The following is a 17,331-nucleotide window of genomic DNA, read 5'->3' as shown; positions in this document are numbered from 1 at the left end:
CCCCACTTGCCCTTGGGACCTTGCCCCCTGGGATGGGCCCCCCAGTATGCATGTTCGAACCCCTCTGCTGCTGGCTGCTCCCCACTCACTTGATAGCCACGCGGTCCTGCAGATGTGTCAGCATGGCAAAGTTGCTCCTGACAGTGCGCAGGCTGGCCAGGACCTGTGGGAGAGGAAGGCAGCTGCTGAGGGCAAGCAGTGAAGAAAGATGCTGGGCAAGGGCCTGGAGCCGGACAGCTCAGCAGGCTCCTGGGGAGCTACGCCTGAGAGCCCCGTGGCTGGGAGCCTGGAACGTCAGAGCTCAGACTGGAATTCACGCCACAATCCGCCCCACAAAGATGGCAGGAGCAGCAGCCCCATATGGGGAGAGTGTGGGGTTCATGGCCAGAGCTCACAGGCAGGATCTGCCCCAGGCCTGGGAAGTGGGTGGAGGTGGAGAGGAGAGGGGATGTCCCAAAGGCCTTTCTGAGCTCTGGAACCATGTGCCAGGATGGTGCCTAAGTATTTGGGGTGTGGGGGAGAAGCTGGTGTTTGGATGGGGCAGGTGAAGTCCAGGGCTCTGTGCTAGGCCTGTCATTCTGTCCTGTCTGTCTGGACACTCCCTTCCCAGACTGCCTGACTCAGCGGCTGGGACCTATTATGCAAGAGGCAGAGTTTTCCCTCTCGGTAGAAAAGCCAAGGAGACATTCAATACCCTGGGCTCAGGGTTCTTGGGAGCAGTTTGGGGCAGGGACGGCCGTTTGCTGCGTGTTTGTGCAGTGCCTGGACAATGGTGCCCCAAGCTGCTGGGCCTCCAGGCACACGTCTATGGGAGCGTAGGGGGCCAGTGCAGTGGTGGTAAGACGTGGTGGGTGCTGGATGGAGATGTGCTTGTCTGTGGGGAGCATGGCTTAGATCCAACTCCAGAGCAATTCCCAACTGTCCCAGCTTTGGGCCGGGCCAGGCGAGCCAGGGAGGAAGAGACTCTTACCTGCGCGAAGGGCGTGACAATCATGTCTTCTCCATGCCTGTATGGGAAAAACGGCATATGAGGCCCCGAGTGAGCAGCGAGGGAGGGGCTGGGGGGCGAACCCCATGCACAGGGCTGCCCCAGAGTCTGGGCACCACAAATTAGGGGGTGAGTGATGTGCTGGCATGGAACCACCCTCTGCCCAGGGCGGGTTCCAGCCTAATCAAGGAAGGCCAAGACATGCAAGCTGTGAGTCTGGGGAGCCCAGCTGGGGCTGGCCTGGCTGCTGAGCGGGCCCAAGCTGTGGTGTCTGGCCCCTGCGTTACACTAGCTGCCCCTTGGCACAATGCCCCCAAGCAATGCAATTCCAGCCCCAGCAGCTTGGCACCAGGCTCCCGCTGTTCCCTAACCCTGTTCCACAGCTATAGCCCGGTGCCCCGTGCCTCTTCTCCCTTCAGCACCAGGCCCACACTGACTTCAGCTTTGTCTGGCTGGACTAAAGACAGACAGACTGACTCCCTGTGGGAAAGGGCCCACACAAGGGCTAGGCCCACCTCTAGTCCCACTTTGGCCCTAGGCTGGGTGTCTTGGCCTATGATGGCCTGCCAGCCCAGGGCGCATTCCCCCGGGGAGGGGGCGTCCCAGAGGGGCTGCACGGGGCCGACGCAGGGCTGGTGCTTACAGGTCGCTGGCGATGGAGGAGTTCCGGGACATGGCTTTGGGAGACAGGTCATAGTCGCTGTCGGAGCGGTAGAGGAAGGACTCCCGCCGCTGGCTGTGAGGGACGTTCCCATGCAGGACCAGCCCGGAGCCGGGGCTGGCTTGGGGGTCCAGCGGGCTCCTCCCCGACGAAAGGCCATTTTCAATGTCAAAGCTGCAGAGAGAGGGAAGGAGGAAAGACTCAGAAGACGGAAGGCAGCGAGCCAAGACCTGCCATGGGCCCACACCGCCTTGCCCAGCACGGGCTGCTCTGGGACGCTCCTGGCTAATTTCTCACAGCTCTGAACCCCACTCAATGCACATGGGGCCAGGCCAGGAGCCCAGGGAGCCTGAGGAAGGGGAGGGAACACAGGCACAGACCGATGAAAGGCCCGATAAGGGGCAGGGAAAGGGGTTTCTGAACAGCTACAGCCCAGACTCCTCCATCAAACTGCAATTAGGGGACAGGGCTGTGGGGCAGACCCAGCCTTGCCCCACAGGCAGCCAGGCACACTGGGGTGACTGTCACAACCCCCACTTGCTGCTGGCTCTGTGGGTGAGACCCCCATGGTGGGCGACCCCCATGGCAATGAGGTGCTGTGGGCAGCCCTAGCTCTCGAGTGTAACCCTACAATTACAAACCGGGGTGCTCTGCAGCACCCCTACTCCACCCCAGCATGCCCAGCCCCATGCTAGTCCCCCGGCACCCCGAGCACCCCCAAGGCCCGGGCACGTGGAGCTAAAAGCTAAAAGCCCCCTGCAGTGCCCCATTTACCCCCGCACCCCCATAGTGCTGCAACCCCCGAGCCCTACTGCCACTGGCCCATCTCCTGCTCCCCTGGGGCAGGGCAGGCATCCTGCCCATCTCACACTGTGGTCTCCCCTCTGGCAGATTGTTTTAATCCGAGGGGAGCGGGGTCCTGGCTCTGGGAGCAGCAGTGGGTGGGTGCAGATCTGGCCCATGAAGTGACGCTGGGGGACGGTGCCCAGCCCTGTGCCTTGCTGAATGGGCAGGTTCTTATCAAGCTACAAATGGGGACCAGGCCTGGCCCCTGGGCATACTAAGTGCTGCTCCCCCAGCCTGAGCCTCATCTACCTGGATTCCTGCACTCAGCCAGCTGCCACCCCCTAGTGCAGGGCTATGAGCCATGCCAGGGAAGCTCAGGCTGGTGGGGAGGCCAGGGCGGGCTCTGGGCAGCCAGAGACTCCTGCCAAATACTATTTGTCTAGTGCCTGAGTCCTATTGTGGGCTTTACCACTGACTCACTAGGCAGCCTTCTGCCTCAGTTTCCCTGTTTGTGTAACAGAGGGCGTGATATTCACCCGCCACTTATGAACTTCTGGGATGTGCTTTAGGCCCCCTGCAAAAGGCAGTTCTCCAAGGGCCTGGTCCAAAGCCTGCTCCAGGGAGACACTCCTGGCAGTCCTGCAGGCTGTGCACCAGGCCCCCACGATCCCTGCTAGGGACAGCTGTAAACAGCCAGGCTCTGTGGACGGTGCAGGGACTCAACCCACAGGGGGGCTCAGTGCTGCTAGCCCCAGCGCTGCCCAAGCCACCAGCACATCCCCCAGGGCTGGAGCAACCCGCGGCAGCAGAGCCGACCTTGGGAAGAAGAGGTCAGCGCAGCCGAATGCTGCTCTAACAGCCGCTCTACAGGACTTTCCAGCAGCAGCTGTTGCCCCCACTTGGGGATGGAATCAGGAGCCCCCGTTCCCATCGACTGGCCCAGCTCAGCTAATCAGCGCGCTTGTCTCCTTCCCTGCAGGAAGGTCACAGCCGGGGTGGGGAAGGGAACAATGGGCTTGGCCGAGCCATGTACCATCCAGAGGGCTGGTTCACTGGGATTTGTAGGAACCTGTGTGTCTGTTGCATGCCCCACACTGGCTGTCCCAAGGAGTGGCAGGGAGCTGGGCAGCAGCCTGGCCTGAGGCTCAGCCAGAAGGCTGGTAACGTGGGACAAACTCTCCAGGGAGCTGGCAAGTTCCGGCTGGGTTTGGTTTGGCTCAGCCCCAAGGCCATGGCACTGGGCTCTAGCCTGTCTGAAGCGTCCCTGCTTGCAGCCTGCCCAGCTCAGATTCACCCAGCAGTGCAAACAGCCCTTCAATGCTCCCATAAATATTAACAACCATCCCTGGTCTGGCTCGCTCCCCAGCCCAGCACTGTACAGCACCTAGCACACCTTTGTAGAACTACAGAGAGATACTGAAACGGGCTGGCAGCTTTCCTGGCACCCACCCCCTGTACAGCATGGTCCCTCCACGGAGCTTGGTGACAGAGGGTGCCAAACCGTCCAGCTAGGTCTCTTTCCCACTACTGCTCCCTGAGACCAAGAGCTGTGAGAGAGATGGCCTGCTGCAGTTTCTGGCATTAGGCAGGTGTTTTCAGACATGGCAAGTCCCTGAGCTCTCACTCAGTCCCACTCGCGAACGTCTCACGGCAGAGAAGCATGTCCCCACCTTCAGCCGGTATCGTCCCTTCCTTACCGTCACCCCGTTACTCCCCAGACAAGCCCTGCTCCAGTTCTCATGGTCGGGTGGAACCCACCCTTGTTTATGGCTCGAGCTGCATATGGAAACGCAGCCCCCGCTGCGGAGCTGAACTGAGAACCATCCCCACCCCCTCGATGGTGCAATGTCAAGGCCCAGGGCTGCTTTTCAGCAGCCCTGCCATTTCCTGGACACTGACAACGGAATTATTTGCTTTGGCCTGAGCTGCTTGTCCTCCTCACAGGACGCCTGCCCCCTCCAAGTGGATGCTGGGAGGTGGAAAAGGCCCAGCAACTTGAGTCAGCTAGTTTGGGAGCTGGAGGGGGCCCCAAGATGGGCTGAGAATTGCTGAGGAGCAGCGGGAGTGTCAGGTAGCAGCGGAGAGAGACAGTCCAGCTGCTGCTCTGCTGGTGATACAGAATTTACTGATTTGTCAATGGAAAAAGCCCTCGACTCCATCGCTTCCACAAAGCAATAGCGGATAGGGGAGTACGCTGACCAAATCTGCCGCTGAGCCCCAGCTGGGAGGGGTTTCAAGCACTTGGGAGGACAGGGTTACAATTCAAAACGACTTGGAGAAACTGAAGGCTTGGTCTGAATTCAACAAGATGAAATTCAATAAAGACAAGAGCCAAGTACTTCACTTAGGAAGGACAAATCAAATGCACAGCTACAAGCTGGGGAATACCTGGCTAGGTGGGGGCGCTGCTGAAAAGGATCTGGGAGTTATAGCAGACCACAAATGAATGAGAGTCAACAATTTGATGCAGCTGCAAAGAAGGCTGCTATTCTGGGGTGTATTAACAGGAGTGTCGTGTGTAAGAGACGGGAGGCCATTGTCCCGCTGTGCTGGGCTCTGGTAAGGCCTCACCTGAGTCTTGTGTCCAGTTCTGGGCCCCGCGCTTTAGGAAAGATGTGGACAAACTGGAGAGTCCAGAGGAGAGCAACAAACCTGCTACAGTTCAGAAAACCTGACTGGTGAGGAAAGGTTACAAAACTGGGCATGTTTGGTTGGGAGAAAAGACGACTGAGGGGGACCTGGTAACAGGCTGCAAATCCGTGAAGGGCCGTTCTAGCGAGAGGATGTGGCCAATTGCTCTGTGTGTCCTCTCGGGGGGGGCTGTCTGCAGCCAGGGAGATGGAGGGAGATGAGCCCTGGAACAGGCTCCCCAGGACGGTGGTGGAATCCCTGTCTTCGGAGGGGTTTAAGACCAGGTTGAACAAGCCCGTCAGGGCTGGTCTGGGTTTCCTTGGTCTGGGCTCAGCGCAGGGGGCTGGGCTCGGTGACCTCTCGAGTCACTCCCAGCCCAAGGTTGCTATGATGCTACGAAAGGACAGGTGCAGGACTCACTGCCCCAGCCGGCGCCCCACACCCAGCCCTTCCAGCCCAGCTGCACTGTGCTTTCCGGGGGCGGGGGGGGGAGCTGGGCGTGTGTATGTGGGGGGCTCCTGCCCCTCGCAGCACATACACAAGTGACGGTAGCTCTAATGAGATTCCTCCCCCCCGGAGTGCACACATTCCCTCGGGTGACACGCTGCGTTCTGCTCAGGTGACAAGCCCCACAGGTGCCAGGGTGTGTCAGGGAGCCACTCGCAGGATAAAACCACCACATGGCCTGCCCTGCCTGGCGCTGACCTGGGCGGCTGGGCCTGGAGGCCTCATCTCACTTTATTCCAGTCCTATAGATAGCACAGGGAGAAACCTGGGCTCTGGCCCCACACGTCGCCCGTGGAGACTTTCACCTGACGGGAGCGCTCCCCTCAGTGAAGGCGTAACCCCACCTGAAATCAGAGCTGGTGGGAGCTGCCCTCCCCAGCTCCCTGGCTTCCCGTGGGCTCAGAGACACCGGCTGGACCTTCAGTCCCTTTCTCCTCAGAGGTGTGCAGTGCAGGACTCCATGGCACAGACCCAGTGTGCCCCTGAACAGCACGCTGATCACCCCGGGATCCTCTGCTACTAACGGGGCCTCCACCCAGCCCTGCTCCCCGGCCCGCCCCGGCTCCCTTCAGCCTGCAGTGTTCCCACAGCGCTAGCCAGGGGTCCGCGGAAAGGCAGCCTGCACATCCCAGCCACCAGTCGTGGGGACCGGCCGCAGCATGTGGGGCTGAGCAAGCAGGGTCCGGGGATGGGCTTTGCTGCAGCTCAGGTGGGAAGGGCCAGGGGGGCCGTGTCCTGCCCGTGCCTGTCGGTTGCTTTCCAGGTCTGTAAACATGCCCAGACGCCGTGGTCTCTCCCCATCCAGCAACCGCTGCCCTGCCCCTCCACCCCCCATAGAGGAACCTTCCTCCTCCCTGCACCACCCCACCACACTCCAGGTCACTCCTGGCTGGGGGAGCTGGGTGCAGAGCCCTCGACACACGTTACCCCCTGTGCCTTCTCCCCTCTGAATGTGCCCAGAGCCCACGAAAGGGCAGCCAGCCCCCACTCTGCTTCCTTGCCCCATCAGTCCCAGGAGGGGAGGGAGCGAAGGATGCTCCCCAGGTGGCCCCCAAGCACCTCCAAAGGCAGCAGAGCCAGAAGGAGCCCCTCGGGTTGGACGCCCTGGCATTACAGGCCACGCCGAGGCAGCAGGCTCCAGCCCCAAAGCCAACAAGCAATGGGGTTCCCTGGCCCCAGGCTGGCTGTTTCGCACAGAGCCCATCGCCGGAGCCTGCACTGTGGTCCGTGGGCTGGCAGTGTCGGCAGCCAGCTGGCCTGAGCCTGGCTGGCCCCAGGATTTGACCCCTTCCACCGGGGAGTAGTGGCCATGCGGCAAGCGGCGCAGTTACCGTCTGTGCTTCTGCACGATGTCGATGGGCCGGTTGACAGCGCGGGATGAGCCGGCCAGGCGGCCGTTGCAGACCATAAGGGCGCAATCTGCCAGGGCCACAGAGCCACAGTTTGTGGGCAGGCTCATCCTGTCCCGTGCCCTCCAGTAGCTCTCACGCCAGCAGGCCCCGGCCCCTCCACAGCTGCAGAGAGGGCGAGTCTTCTCCTCTAGCGAGCTCAGCGCGGGGGCCTGGCCCAAGACTCCCGTGGGCTGCCCTGCAGCACCACCATCACTGTGTCCAAGGCCAGCTCCCCACGGCACCTTCCGCTGCACCCCTAGGTCTAGGGGGCTCTGTGGAGCTGCAGCCCAGGGTGGGCTTGGCACGGGCACCTCGCCATGCCGCGCCCAGCTTCCTTCAGCCTCTCTGCTCCCACGAAGCGGCTCCACACAGCCATGGCTGGCTCTCCCAGCCTGTCCCCTCTCCACGCTGCCCAGCTCCTAGCGAGGGTGCCGGCTCCCCCAGGCTGGCTGCAGGCTCAGATGCACCCCCCCTCTTCTCCCTCCCCTGGTGGCTGGCTTGGCTTTGCCTTGCTCTGCCCCAGAAGTTCCTTCCCTCTGCCCTGCTGCCAGCCGCAGCACCCAGCCCTGGGTTGCTCCCCCCTGCCAGCAACCGGCACAGGACCCTCTGCGAGCCCAGCTCGCCAGCTCCGCCGTGATGTCACTGGGGGGAGGAGGGAGGGGCCAGCTGGCACGTTCAGCTCTCTGCAAATATTTCCCTTTAACTCCTTCCCGCCCAGCATGTGCCTGCTGGCTCCTGCCCACGGCCTCTCCCTGGCGCGCCCCCCGGGGCACGGCTGGCACAGGCTGCCTTGTGCCCCAGGAACCAGTGTGCCAGGGGGTGCAGGCAGCAGAGCTGTCGGCTGGGCAGAGCCACTCTTGCAACCAGCAGGTGAGGAGTTAACACAAGTCCTAGGGTGGCCCCCTGGAGAAGCAGGGTAGCAGGGGCCGTGCTGGGGACACGGGGGCTGGATACCACCTGGCAGCAGGGTAATAACGTTGTGGTTCCAGACACTGCAGCCTTTTTGCCACAGTGACCATGAGAGGCAAATCCACCTCCCCCAGGCTGGTGCCCACGGTTCGTGTCCGGACACAGACGTGGGGCTCAAGGGCACTACAGGCAGGATTTCACCCCCTTCGCTCAAAGCCCCAGATTCCCCCTGCTTCCCCAGGGCTGCAGCTGAGCCTGTCCAGGAATGGGAAGTCATTTATTAGTGACGCTCTGTCCCACTCTACAGCCCCCATGACCATCACATCCGAGACCCTCGCTGCGGGGGACACGTTTCCCGCCACTCCCTGAGGCAGGGCTGTGACCCCAGGAGGCAAACGGGGAAGTGAAGCACAGACAGAATCAGCAGCTGGTCCATGCTCACAGAGCAGGGACCTGCTCCCACTCTCCCGAGTCCCACGCAGTGCCCTGTCCACTGGGCCAGCCGGCCTCTCGCCCCACGGCTGCTGGGCTCGCTGCACCGTGCTCTGCAGCCTTCCCCCCACCACATCCGTTTAGAGGTGAGGGCAGCAGAAGCAGCCCAGTGTGGACGCAGCTAACGCTGCTTAGCGTGGGGTGACTGTTCCCATGGGGCAACGGGGTGATGCTGTGCTGGGGGGTCCCAACCCCAAGGCCTTTCCCTGGCATTTCACACAGGTTTGTCTGGCTCCTGCTGATGTTTCCAAGGGTTCTTCCAGGTGGATGAGCGGGTGGACCCCAGCCTAGCTGGGTCCAACTCCCTGCTCTGCCACAGGCTTCCTGTGGGGATCCTGGGCACTGTGCTTCAGTTCCCATCTGCCTGGGGATAAGAGCCTGGCCCTGCCTCCCAGGGGGCTGGGAGTGTAAACACAGTGAAGACCATGAGGCTAGCACCTACCCAGCCTTGCCCCAGGTTCCTCGCAGTGCCTGGGGCTGATCACCTGTCCACATCCTCCACCAGGGCAAGTGGCTGGCCAGGCGCACAGACCCTGAGCCGGGGCTGCTGGGCTCAGAGCTACTCTTCAGGCCAAACCACCCAAACAAAGCAGCTCCTCTGCCCACCCTGGGCTTGGCTCTCAGGCTTTCCCAGTAGGGTCCATTCCTGCAGGAACCCAGCTTCCTAAGGTCAGAGAGGCTGAGCATCCTCAGCCCTTTACAGAACTCCTGGCCCTTTCCCAGCTGGGTCGGATCAATGAGCAAGGTTGGCCGGCCCTTAAAGGGGCACTGCCTCACGGCCCCTCCTCCTCCTCCTCTGGACCCTGGCATGCGGCCCTGGGGTTTTTAATGGCCATGTGCTGCCAGGGCGTCAGTTTCACGACTCTCGGGAAAGGCTGCATCTCCAGCAGTGCACCAGGCTGGGCCCTGGGTCAAAAGAAACAGTGTCCCCGGCTGACGCGCCAACTCCACTTTCTGCAGAACCCGGGTGCTCCAGAGAAGTCTCCTCCCCTTGGCCTGGCTAGCCGCTGCTCAGCTGGTGAGCTCTGATCGGGCCAGGCACAAGCCAGCAGAGCTGCAGCATTGTCAGCTAACGGGTTAGTTTAGCTTTTCCTACACGAGGAAAACCATACGCAGACAGGTGCAGGCAAACCCCGAGGGACCACCAGAGCAGAGGGGCCTGAGAGCCCCTCTCCAGCTCACAGCTTGCACCTTTGCCCATGGCCCATTCTGCTCCCCGACATAGACACACACAGCTCCTGGCATGGGCGCTGCCTGGGATGTTTCTGGCCAAAATGCCAGGGCAGAGTCTAGGCTCCGAGCAAAATCCAGCCCTGTAATATTTGCTCCAAGCATCTGGGTGCCTCCCACAGGCCAGAAGCCAGTGCTGGGACAGGGGGATGGGACAGTATTTGGTCTGAAGGCTTCTAACCTCCCAAACCATGTGTAGGTGCAAAAACTTCCCCAGCCTGCCAGACCTCCTGGACTGGGTGTTATCCCCACTCTAGTTCAGCACAGAGGGTACTTAATCTCTGCCCAGGTGCCTTTCACACTGGTACCATTTCTACATCCAACGTGAATGGTCTGGCAGGGAGGAGGGGGCATCCCCTGTCCTGTGCCCATCTGGACTCTGGGAGCAGCACCAAGGTCCCGGCAGACCCCCCCTGACAGCCTTTCTCCAGACGCCTCTGGAATGCCCGGCAGACTCCTGTGTGCCTGATGCTCTCCGCAGAAACATGCCGTGCCGGCAAGGCAGGATGGCATGTGCCTCCGTCGAGGAATGGAGCTGGCACGAGCCCCTGGACCAGCACAGGTTTGTCTGGAACAGCATGTTTACCAACATGTGCTGTGCACAGACAGTCTCCCCACCCTCTCGTTTCACCTGCCCGGGAAAGGGAGCTGCGGGCCCTCGGAGAAATAGACCGATGGCTATCTGGATTCACAGGGTACGTTCACACTGCAAATAAAAGGTGTGTTCGTAACCCACGTGAGCAGGGAAAACACGGCCACTCAGCTGTCCACTTGGGTGTTAATCAGAGCAACTCCAGGGGCTGAGACACGTTGAATTGCAGCCTCTTCCCTGCTATCTTACCCTGAGCTAGCTCACGTGGGTTATGAACACGACTTTTACTGGCAGTGTGCACATGTGCAGACTGTCCCCCTGCTAGAGCCCCCCCAGCCGGGATGTTCCTTGTGGCACCTGACTGCACCCCCACTCAGTGAGTCCCCAGGGCTGCCCCACAGCAACACACTCAGCAGGGTGGGGTGCAGGGAGGGGCTCGTTCTCCTTTCTCCAGCAGGGGAAGAGACTCAGGGCCACAGTTGTGCCAAGAACCTTCCACCAGCACGAAAGGTGAGATAAGGACCCACGGCCCAGCGAGGCTGCCGGCCTTGTGTGCCGGGGAAGCCATCCCCACAGCCTGTGCTCCACCAAAGCCTGCACAGGTCCCACCAGGCCCCTCTCCCTGCCTGCCCCTTCTCCAGCTGGTTTCCAAGCCACCGCTGTGACAGAAACGGTGCAGCTCACAACTGCGCGCAGGGAAATCGTCAGGAAGGTTTCCTGGCCTGGCACAGCACCCCTGCGGCTCCCACTTTCCCAGCTTCTCCCTGCCGGATCCTGGCCCGGCTTCCATTTCCATGGTGCCATGAGAAAGTGCGTGGCCCCGGGAGCAGAGTAAGGAGGAAAGCCACCCGGCCAGGGGAAAACAAGCTGTGTGCCCTGGTCAGTCTGCCTGTGAAATCCCTTGTGACAGCCCCACTCACAGGGGCAGTGGTGGGTCCACACGCTGGGCCTGGGACGGCCAGTCTGGCAAATCACTTTCCTGCATGCCCATGTCCCCCCTGTGGCGCAAGGCTGATGGGGAACCATGGTGCCAATGGTCAGAGACTGCAGCCCTTGGGCTTGCAGCAGCATCCTGGGCCCAGAGCCGAGCTTACCCTGCAGGGGGTTTCTCATCTGGAGCTCACCCCAGGCCAGACCTGGCCCCGTTCTCACTGCCAGAGCCACATCCCCTGCCAGTGCTGCCCAGCCTCACACAGAGGGGGGTAATGATGTGGGCTCCCTGCACTGCCCATCACAGCTGCAGGCTGGATCCCAGCTGCCCTGGTGCTGGGCGGACATGCGTCACTGGAGCAGCTCCCCAATTGATCCAAGCATCGATCCACCCGTTTGTGCCGAGATGCGACCTTCAGCGACCTCCATGAGCCAGCCGATCCCCAGACACGCAGCCGGGGCGGGTGCTGAAGAGGCCCCATGCCACTCCCACTGGCCTTGTTCTGAAGGCAAGTAGAGCGAGGGCCCAGGAGGAAGGCAGGAAGCCCATGGGGGCAGCAGGCTGAGCGGGAGAGCTCTCCCTGGCGGATGGGCCCCTAGCAGGCAGCTGCACATGCTCTGCTGTCTGCAGTCACAGCCGGTACCCGATGGAGGTGGCTCATGGGTCCCATTGTGCCCATCTCTCTCTCTGGGGCCAACGGGATCCTTACAAGACGTCTCCAGCACGGGGGCTTCCAGCCCTTTTCTGGGGAGACAATTCCCCAGGCTCATACATCCTCCTGGCAGGGCGTCCTCCTTGGTACTTGTCATTCCAGTTCCTTGCCCCTATGCCCCGGGCCTGTCCCATTTGTCCTGGAGCTGGCCTGGGATGGGACTGTCCTGGCCCAGCAGCATGAGGCCAGCAGGTGCCTGGCCGAGCAGCACAGGAAGGGTTTCCTCCCCTAAATACACGGGGCTCGGAGCAAACCACCAACCTCCTGCGGTCTCCTGGTCCATTGAACTGTCTGATTTCAGAACACGGATACTTTGCACTTATGCAGACGCAGGCCTGCAGCCCAGCGTCCCCAGCGCTTCATTCATTCAGCATCTCTCTGCAAACGGCAGCAGCTCTCCTGAGTGAGGCAGAGGAGTTAAGATCTGCGGCAGAGCTGGGAACCCAGGAGTCCAGACTGCTCGCTAGCGTAGCCTGGGGGGACGGGTCACAGGGGGCTGTGAGTCTGTTCGCCCGTTTGCCTGCCTTTGCAGCGTGCGGTGACGCCATGGGAGAGAGGTGCTGGGGGCGTTAGTAGGAGACCGATTTCCACGACTCCCTCAGGTGTCAGAATGCAGCCAGAGTGTGTCGCAGAGAGCCCCGGAGATGCTGCAGCCGTGGCTCCATAGTAGCTGATTTGGCTCTGTCCCAGGTGCCCAGGCCTCCCACACGCAGATGGGCCAGGAGGACAGGGTCCCCAAACATCACCCTCCATTCTCCCCCACCCCATGGGAACCGTACCTTAACCCCCCTTTCCCTTCCGTACGTACCCCATGCAGGAGTGCCTCTGGACAGGGGAAGGGCTGTCTGGCAGCATGCTCCCGGGAGCCAGAGACTGCCTAGCTCAGGACCAAGCTGCAGCGCACATCTCCACGCTCCCACCCTCACCTCCTGGCATCTCTCCCGGCCCTCTGACTCGGGAACAAAACCCCCTCTGCCATGCCCGCTGCGGCCCCATTGACTGCTCCACTCCAAGTTCGGAGACTCACTTTCACTCGGCAGAATGCGCTTGAACAGGGAGTCTGGCGGCAGGGAGACACCTGACCCACAGGGCTGTGATGAGCCCCCGCGAGGTGTGAGCCACCAGCAGCAGCCCGGGATTCCAGGAGCCGTGCGACCGGTGGGGAAACACGATGTTCGTTGTCTTCAATTGCTTGTTTTCACGTTGCTGGTTCATTTCTCCCATGGTACCAGAGATACGGAGCCCCATTGTGCCTCCTGTTCTCCAGTACAAACCGTCCCGGTGAGCTACAGATCTGTGGTCTATCCCCAGCCCCCAGACCAGAATCTCTCTGATACCGTCCAAGCTGGGCCCTGCAGGTGTCAGCAGTTCCAGTAACTTCAGCCACCCCTGAGCCAGGTGGCCCCAAGCCCAGAAAGATGAGCCATCCGCCCTCAGAGGGACCCAGGACAGCGAACCCGACGCAGGGAAGAGAGAGGGTCCTGGGGGCCCTTTCCGACGTGCCTGTGAAGCCCTGGGAGCAGGGGCTTGCCTTGCCCCAGCAGCAGCCAGCGGGTGGCCCCGGGTTTGTTCCAGGCCCCTGGATAAAATGGCTCCATAACATTATTTTGCGCGTCCTCCCAACACGGCCGCTCGCCACAACGGCAGATCAAGAAGCACCTCATCATTTGCAGCCTGGTCCCGGGCCAAGAGAAACTGCTGCATTCGCTCCTAAATAGGAAATTCTGGCTCTCAAGGGCAGGCAGCACTGCACTCCATCCGGCAGGGGCAGCTCTGGCCGCGTCTGCCAGGCTGCCTCACAGCTGCGGGCGCGGAAACCCGAGCCAGGCTGCACTGGGCAGCCCCGGCCTGCCCCTGTGGAGAGAGGCTGTGGCTCACCCTTTCCCAGCCCCCTCCCCTATTCTCTCCTCAGCACCCTGGCCCAGCGTCGGGGCGATGCCCATGGACCCTCCGTCCTCTCCAGCAGGATCCCCAGGTTGCTGGGGGACTCAGGCTTCACAACCCCTCCAGGGCCGGTCCTCGATACAACCAAGCTCCCGAGCGGTTGGTCGGATGGTGAGGAGAGAGACTGAGGGGAAAAGAGCTCTGCAAAGGCTGTGGATGGGCAAGAGGAATGTGCTGTGGCCAGGCCAGAAGAGCCCAAGGAACATGCTCCTCCAATGCCCCCCAGTGCCCACCCCTAATTCCGGCTCATGGACGCAGACCTGGGGCACAGAACCCCTTGTGAAACAGACTGGAAGGGGAAGCTGTGACGAAGTGGGACTGTTCTTAATGTTTCCTCTGAATACTGTAGGTGTGACTCAGTTTCCCCTAGGCATTTCTTAATGCATGGTGGGATAAGGGGGGGGTGGGATAAGGGGGTGTAATTGTTGCAGAGCAAAGGGCCAGGGTACATAAATGGCCGACACTCTGTCTCCTGGCAACTGATGGCCTGGGCCCTTCCCCTCTGCAAGGTGAGAGCTAAAGGGTTGGAGAACAAAGGAATCCGGTGACCTCCTGGCCCGGGAAAGGGACAAAGCCCAGAGGAGGAGGGGCTGGAGGGAGTTTCAGTTGGGGCTGGCTGGAGACATGGAGTGAAGGGCAGACGGGGTTGTCTGGCTCACTGCCCCCCAAAATGGACCCGGCTGAAGGGGTCCTGTTCTCTGCACCTACAAGCTCTGTGTTAGACCATGTTCCTGTCATCTAATAAATCTCTGTTTTACTGGCTGGCTGAGAGTCACGTCTGACTGCGAAGTTGGGGTGCAGGACCCTCTGGCTTCCCAGGACCCTGCCTGGGTGGACTCGCTGTGGGAAGTGCACGGAGGGACAGAGGATGCTGAATGCTCCGAGCTCAGACCCAGGAAGGTGGAAGCCGTGTGAGCTGTTTGCCCTGCAGACAGGCTGCTCCCAGAGAGGAGACTTCCCCAGAGTCCTGCCTGGCTTCGTAGGAAGCAGTTCCAGAGCATCGCCTGGGGATGCTGGGACAGTAGCGTGTCCGGGCCCTGGGGAGGCAAACAGCTCGTGCGATTCACAGCACATTGGAGCCCAAAGCAACACAGAAGATTGACCCAACAGGCCAGGCTTCACAGGGAGAGATCAGTGAGTGTGGGCAGCTGGGGCTGTGCCCAGAGCCCTGGCAAAGGAGGTCACTGCATGCCCAAGGCTACTGTGCCTGCAAGCTCCCAGCTGGCGAAGCTATTCTCCAGCCAGAAGCAAATGCTGCTACATGCCCTGCAGCAGTGCCCCAGGCTTGGCAGAGTGGCCCCAGAGCCTTCTAGAGCCAGACTTGCAGCAGCCACCAGTGAAAGGAGAGATTGCCTGTGTCTGCCAATGGGAGCTCAGATTTCCTGGTCAGTCTCACGTGATTTGGTGTCTCCCTGGCTGCCCCAGCTTCTGGAGTCAGGGGATTGGAGTGGGCTTGTCTCTTGCTGAAGAAAGAACAAGAGATTTCTCGTCCTCCTGGCTGTAGAGCAAAGTTTGAAGTTGTGGCCCGGGGGTGACGCCGACTCTCAGAGACAGGTGAAGACCCAGACCCCCCGGTACGATCTGTCCAATGCTCCCGGCTCTGGGGCCAGACTCGTGATCTTTGCGTGTTAGGCTGGCTGCTGAACCCATCGGGAGTTCTGGCCCTGGCTCACGCTCATCTGTGGGGTGGAGTGTCCAGAGCCCATTCCCTCTTCCTGCTGCCAGGCCGCGCCGTGGGGTCCCAGCAGCACGGCAGAGCCCCAAGGAATCGGGAGAGACAGTGGAGAGGTGGAAGTGGCACTGTTACCTTGTCTGCGCCATTCTCTCTCCCCCGGATCTGACCTGATCCCGGGGGACTCAGCCCTCCGCACCTGCTGGGCCTGTTTCAGGCTCTGCGGAGCTCTCCAGAGCAGGGATGGACACAGCCACCGTTCGTGCTGTGGGTGTCCAGCCAGGACTCCGCATCCCTGGCCTCCAGCTGGAGCTGGCCACAGCCCTGGTGCTATTTCAGCATGGCTTTGCCTTACTGATGGGCGGGTGCTTTAAAAGCCAAAGGTCTCACTGCCCCCTGTCGCCTCCCGCGGCAACATGGAGGGAGCTCAGCGTTGCTGTCAGCAGAGCTCTCGCTCCGTGTCCTGGTGCCCACCCACGTGGCCTGCGAGCTCCAGCAGCAAGGCCCCTCCCTGGCCCAAGAGCCCCCGCCCTGAGCCGGGCCCCACGAGGCGTTTGGGGCGCTGGGAGCCACCCAGGGCAGAGCTGGTCCAGGGAACGGCCACTGGATGCAACGGCTGGAGCTGCCCAGGAGCCATTGGACACCTTCTGTCCAGAGCGATGTTGGGCTTGGGATCTCCTATTGCACCTCTCTCAGCAGGAGTTTGTCCATCCGTCTGTCCATCTGAGAGGCTGGTAAAGTGCCCCCTGGCTTCGGTTCCCAGCTCTCCACATGCAGAGCCTGGTTTGCAGGGGCGGAGCTCCCACTGCCCCCAGGGAAGGCCAACGGGCTGCAGGTGGCTCAGGTGAATCAGGCCCAAGGGGCAGCATCCAGCAGCTCCCACTCAGAGCCATGGAGAAGCCCCCTCTCCCCCGAGAGCAAGAATTTCTTGGAAGATTTGGCCCTAGGTGAGTGATGCTGAGGCCCCCCACCGGTGCCCAGCAGGAACAGCTGCGCTGCATTGGGACTGTGCACGGCCCAGCAGTGCAGGCGAGAGCCCTGGCTCTTTGGGTGCAGGAATGCACCACAGACCGGCAGCCCCAGGGAGCAGGCTGCAGCTTCACTGCGACCTCTGGCACCGAGCGCAGGGCAGGGTTGGACCTGCACAGGGGAGCTCCTCGGATTTTATTGCTGGGTCTCTGGCTGGCTTCACTTCCTAGCAGTGCAGCAACGGCATTCCCGCCAGATCAGCAAATCTCCATTAATGCTGAGGGCCTGGGCCCTCCTCTCCGAATAAAGTGCCTAATGAGAGAGACCACGTGCCAGCTGCATGAGCATCTTGGCTGAAAAAAAGCCACCGGGCCCAGATCTGCAAACAGCGTGAGCCAAGTCCTGCCATGTCCTCGCATGGGCCGAGCCCTGAGTGGGGAGAGGCCATTAAAAGAGCAGGGACCTCCACTCACCGTAGCCACACGGGAGCTGTCAGCACTGGCACCAGAGCTGGGGACTGCTAGCCATTTCCATGGTGAATAGCCAGGGCCCCTGTGTCACAGAGTCCCCGGGCCATGCTCTGGAGCTGCTCCCTACGAAGCCAGGCAGGACTCTGGGGAAGTCTCCTCTCTGGGAGCAGCCTGTCTGCAGGACACACAGCTCACCCGGCTTCCACCTTCTTGGGTCTGACCTCGGAGCATTCAGCCTCCTCTGCCCCTCCGTGCGCTTCCCACAGCCAGTCGGCCCAGGCGGGGTCCTGGGGAAGCCAGAGGGTCCTGCCCCCCAACTCCGCAGTCAGACGGGACTCTCAGCCAGCCAGGAAAACAGAAGGTTTATTAGATGACAGGAACATGGTCTAACACAGAGCTTGTAGGTGCAGAGAACAGGACCCCTCAGCTGGGTCCATTTTGGGGGG

General features: G+C 61.4%; 1 protein-coding gene across 1 annotated transcript in view; it reads right to left on the bottom strand.

Annotated features, from left to right (window-relative positions):
- PDE4C (phosphodiesterase 4C) overlaps positions 1-17,331 on the bottom strand; it is a 104,684-nt gene that overhangs the window by 22,911 nt on the left and 64,442 nt on the right. Inside the window, exons 4-6 of the mRNA XM_077805485.1 lie at positions 1,632-1,823; positions 971-1,007; positions 90-163 (exon numbers count right to left, since the gene is read on the bottom strand). Coding sequence (XP_077661611.1) covers positions 90-163; positions 971-1,007; positions 1,632-1,823 — 303 coding nt within the window. The remainder of the gene's footprint in view (positions 1-89; positions 164-970; positions 1,008-1,631; positions 1,824-17,331) is intronic.

This window comes from Eretmochelys imbricata, chromosome 25 (genome assembly GCF_965152235.1).
Source record: "Eretmochelys imbricata isolate rEreImb1 chromosome 25, rEreImb1.hap1, whole genome shotgun sequence".
Taxonomy (NCBI): Eukaryota; Metazoa; Chordata; order Testudines; family Cheloniidae; genus Eretmochelys; species Eretmochelys imbricata.
Note: the sequence above shows the minus strand (reverse complement) of the source record. Positions and strands in the feature narration are given on the sequence as shown.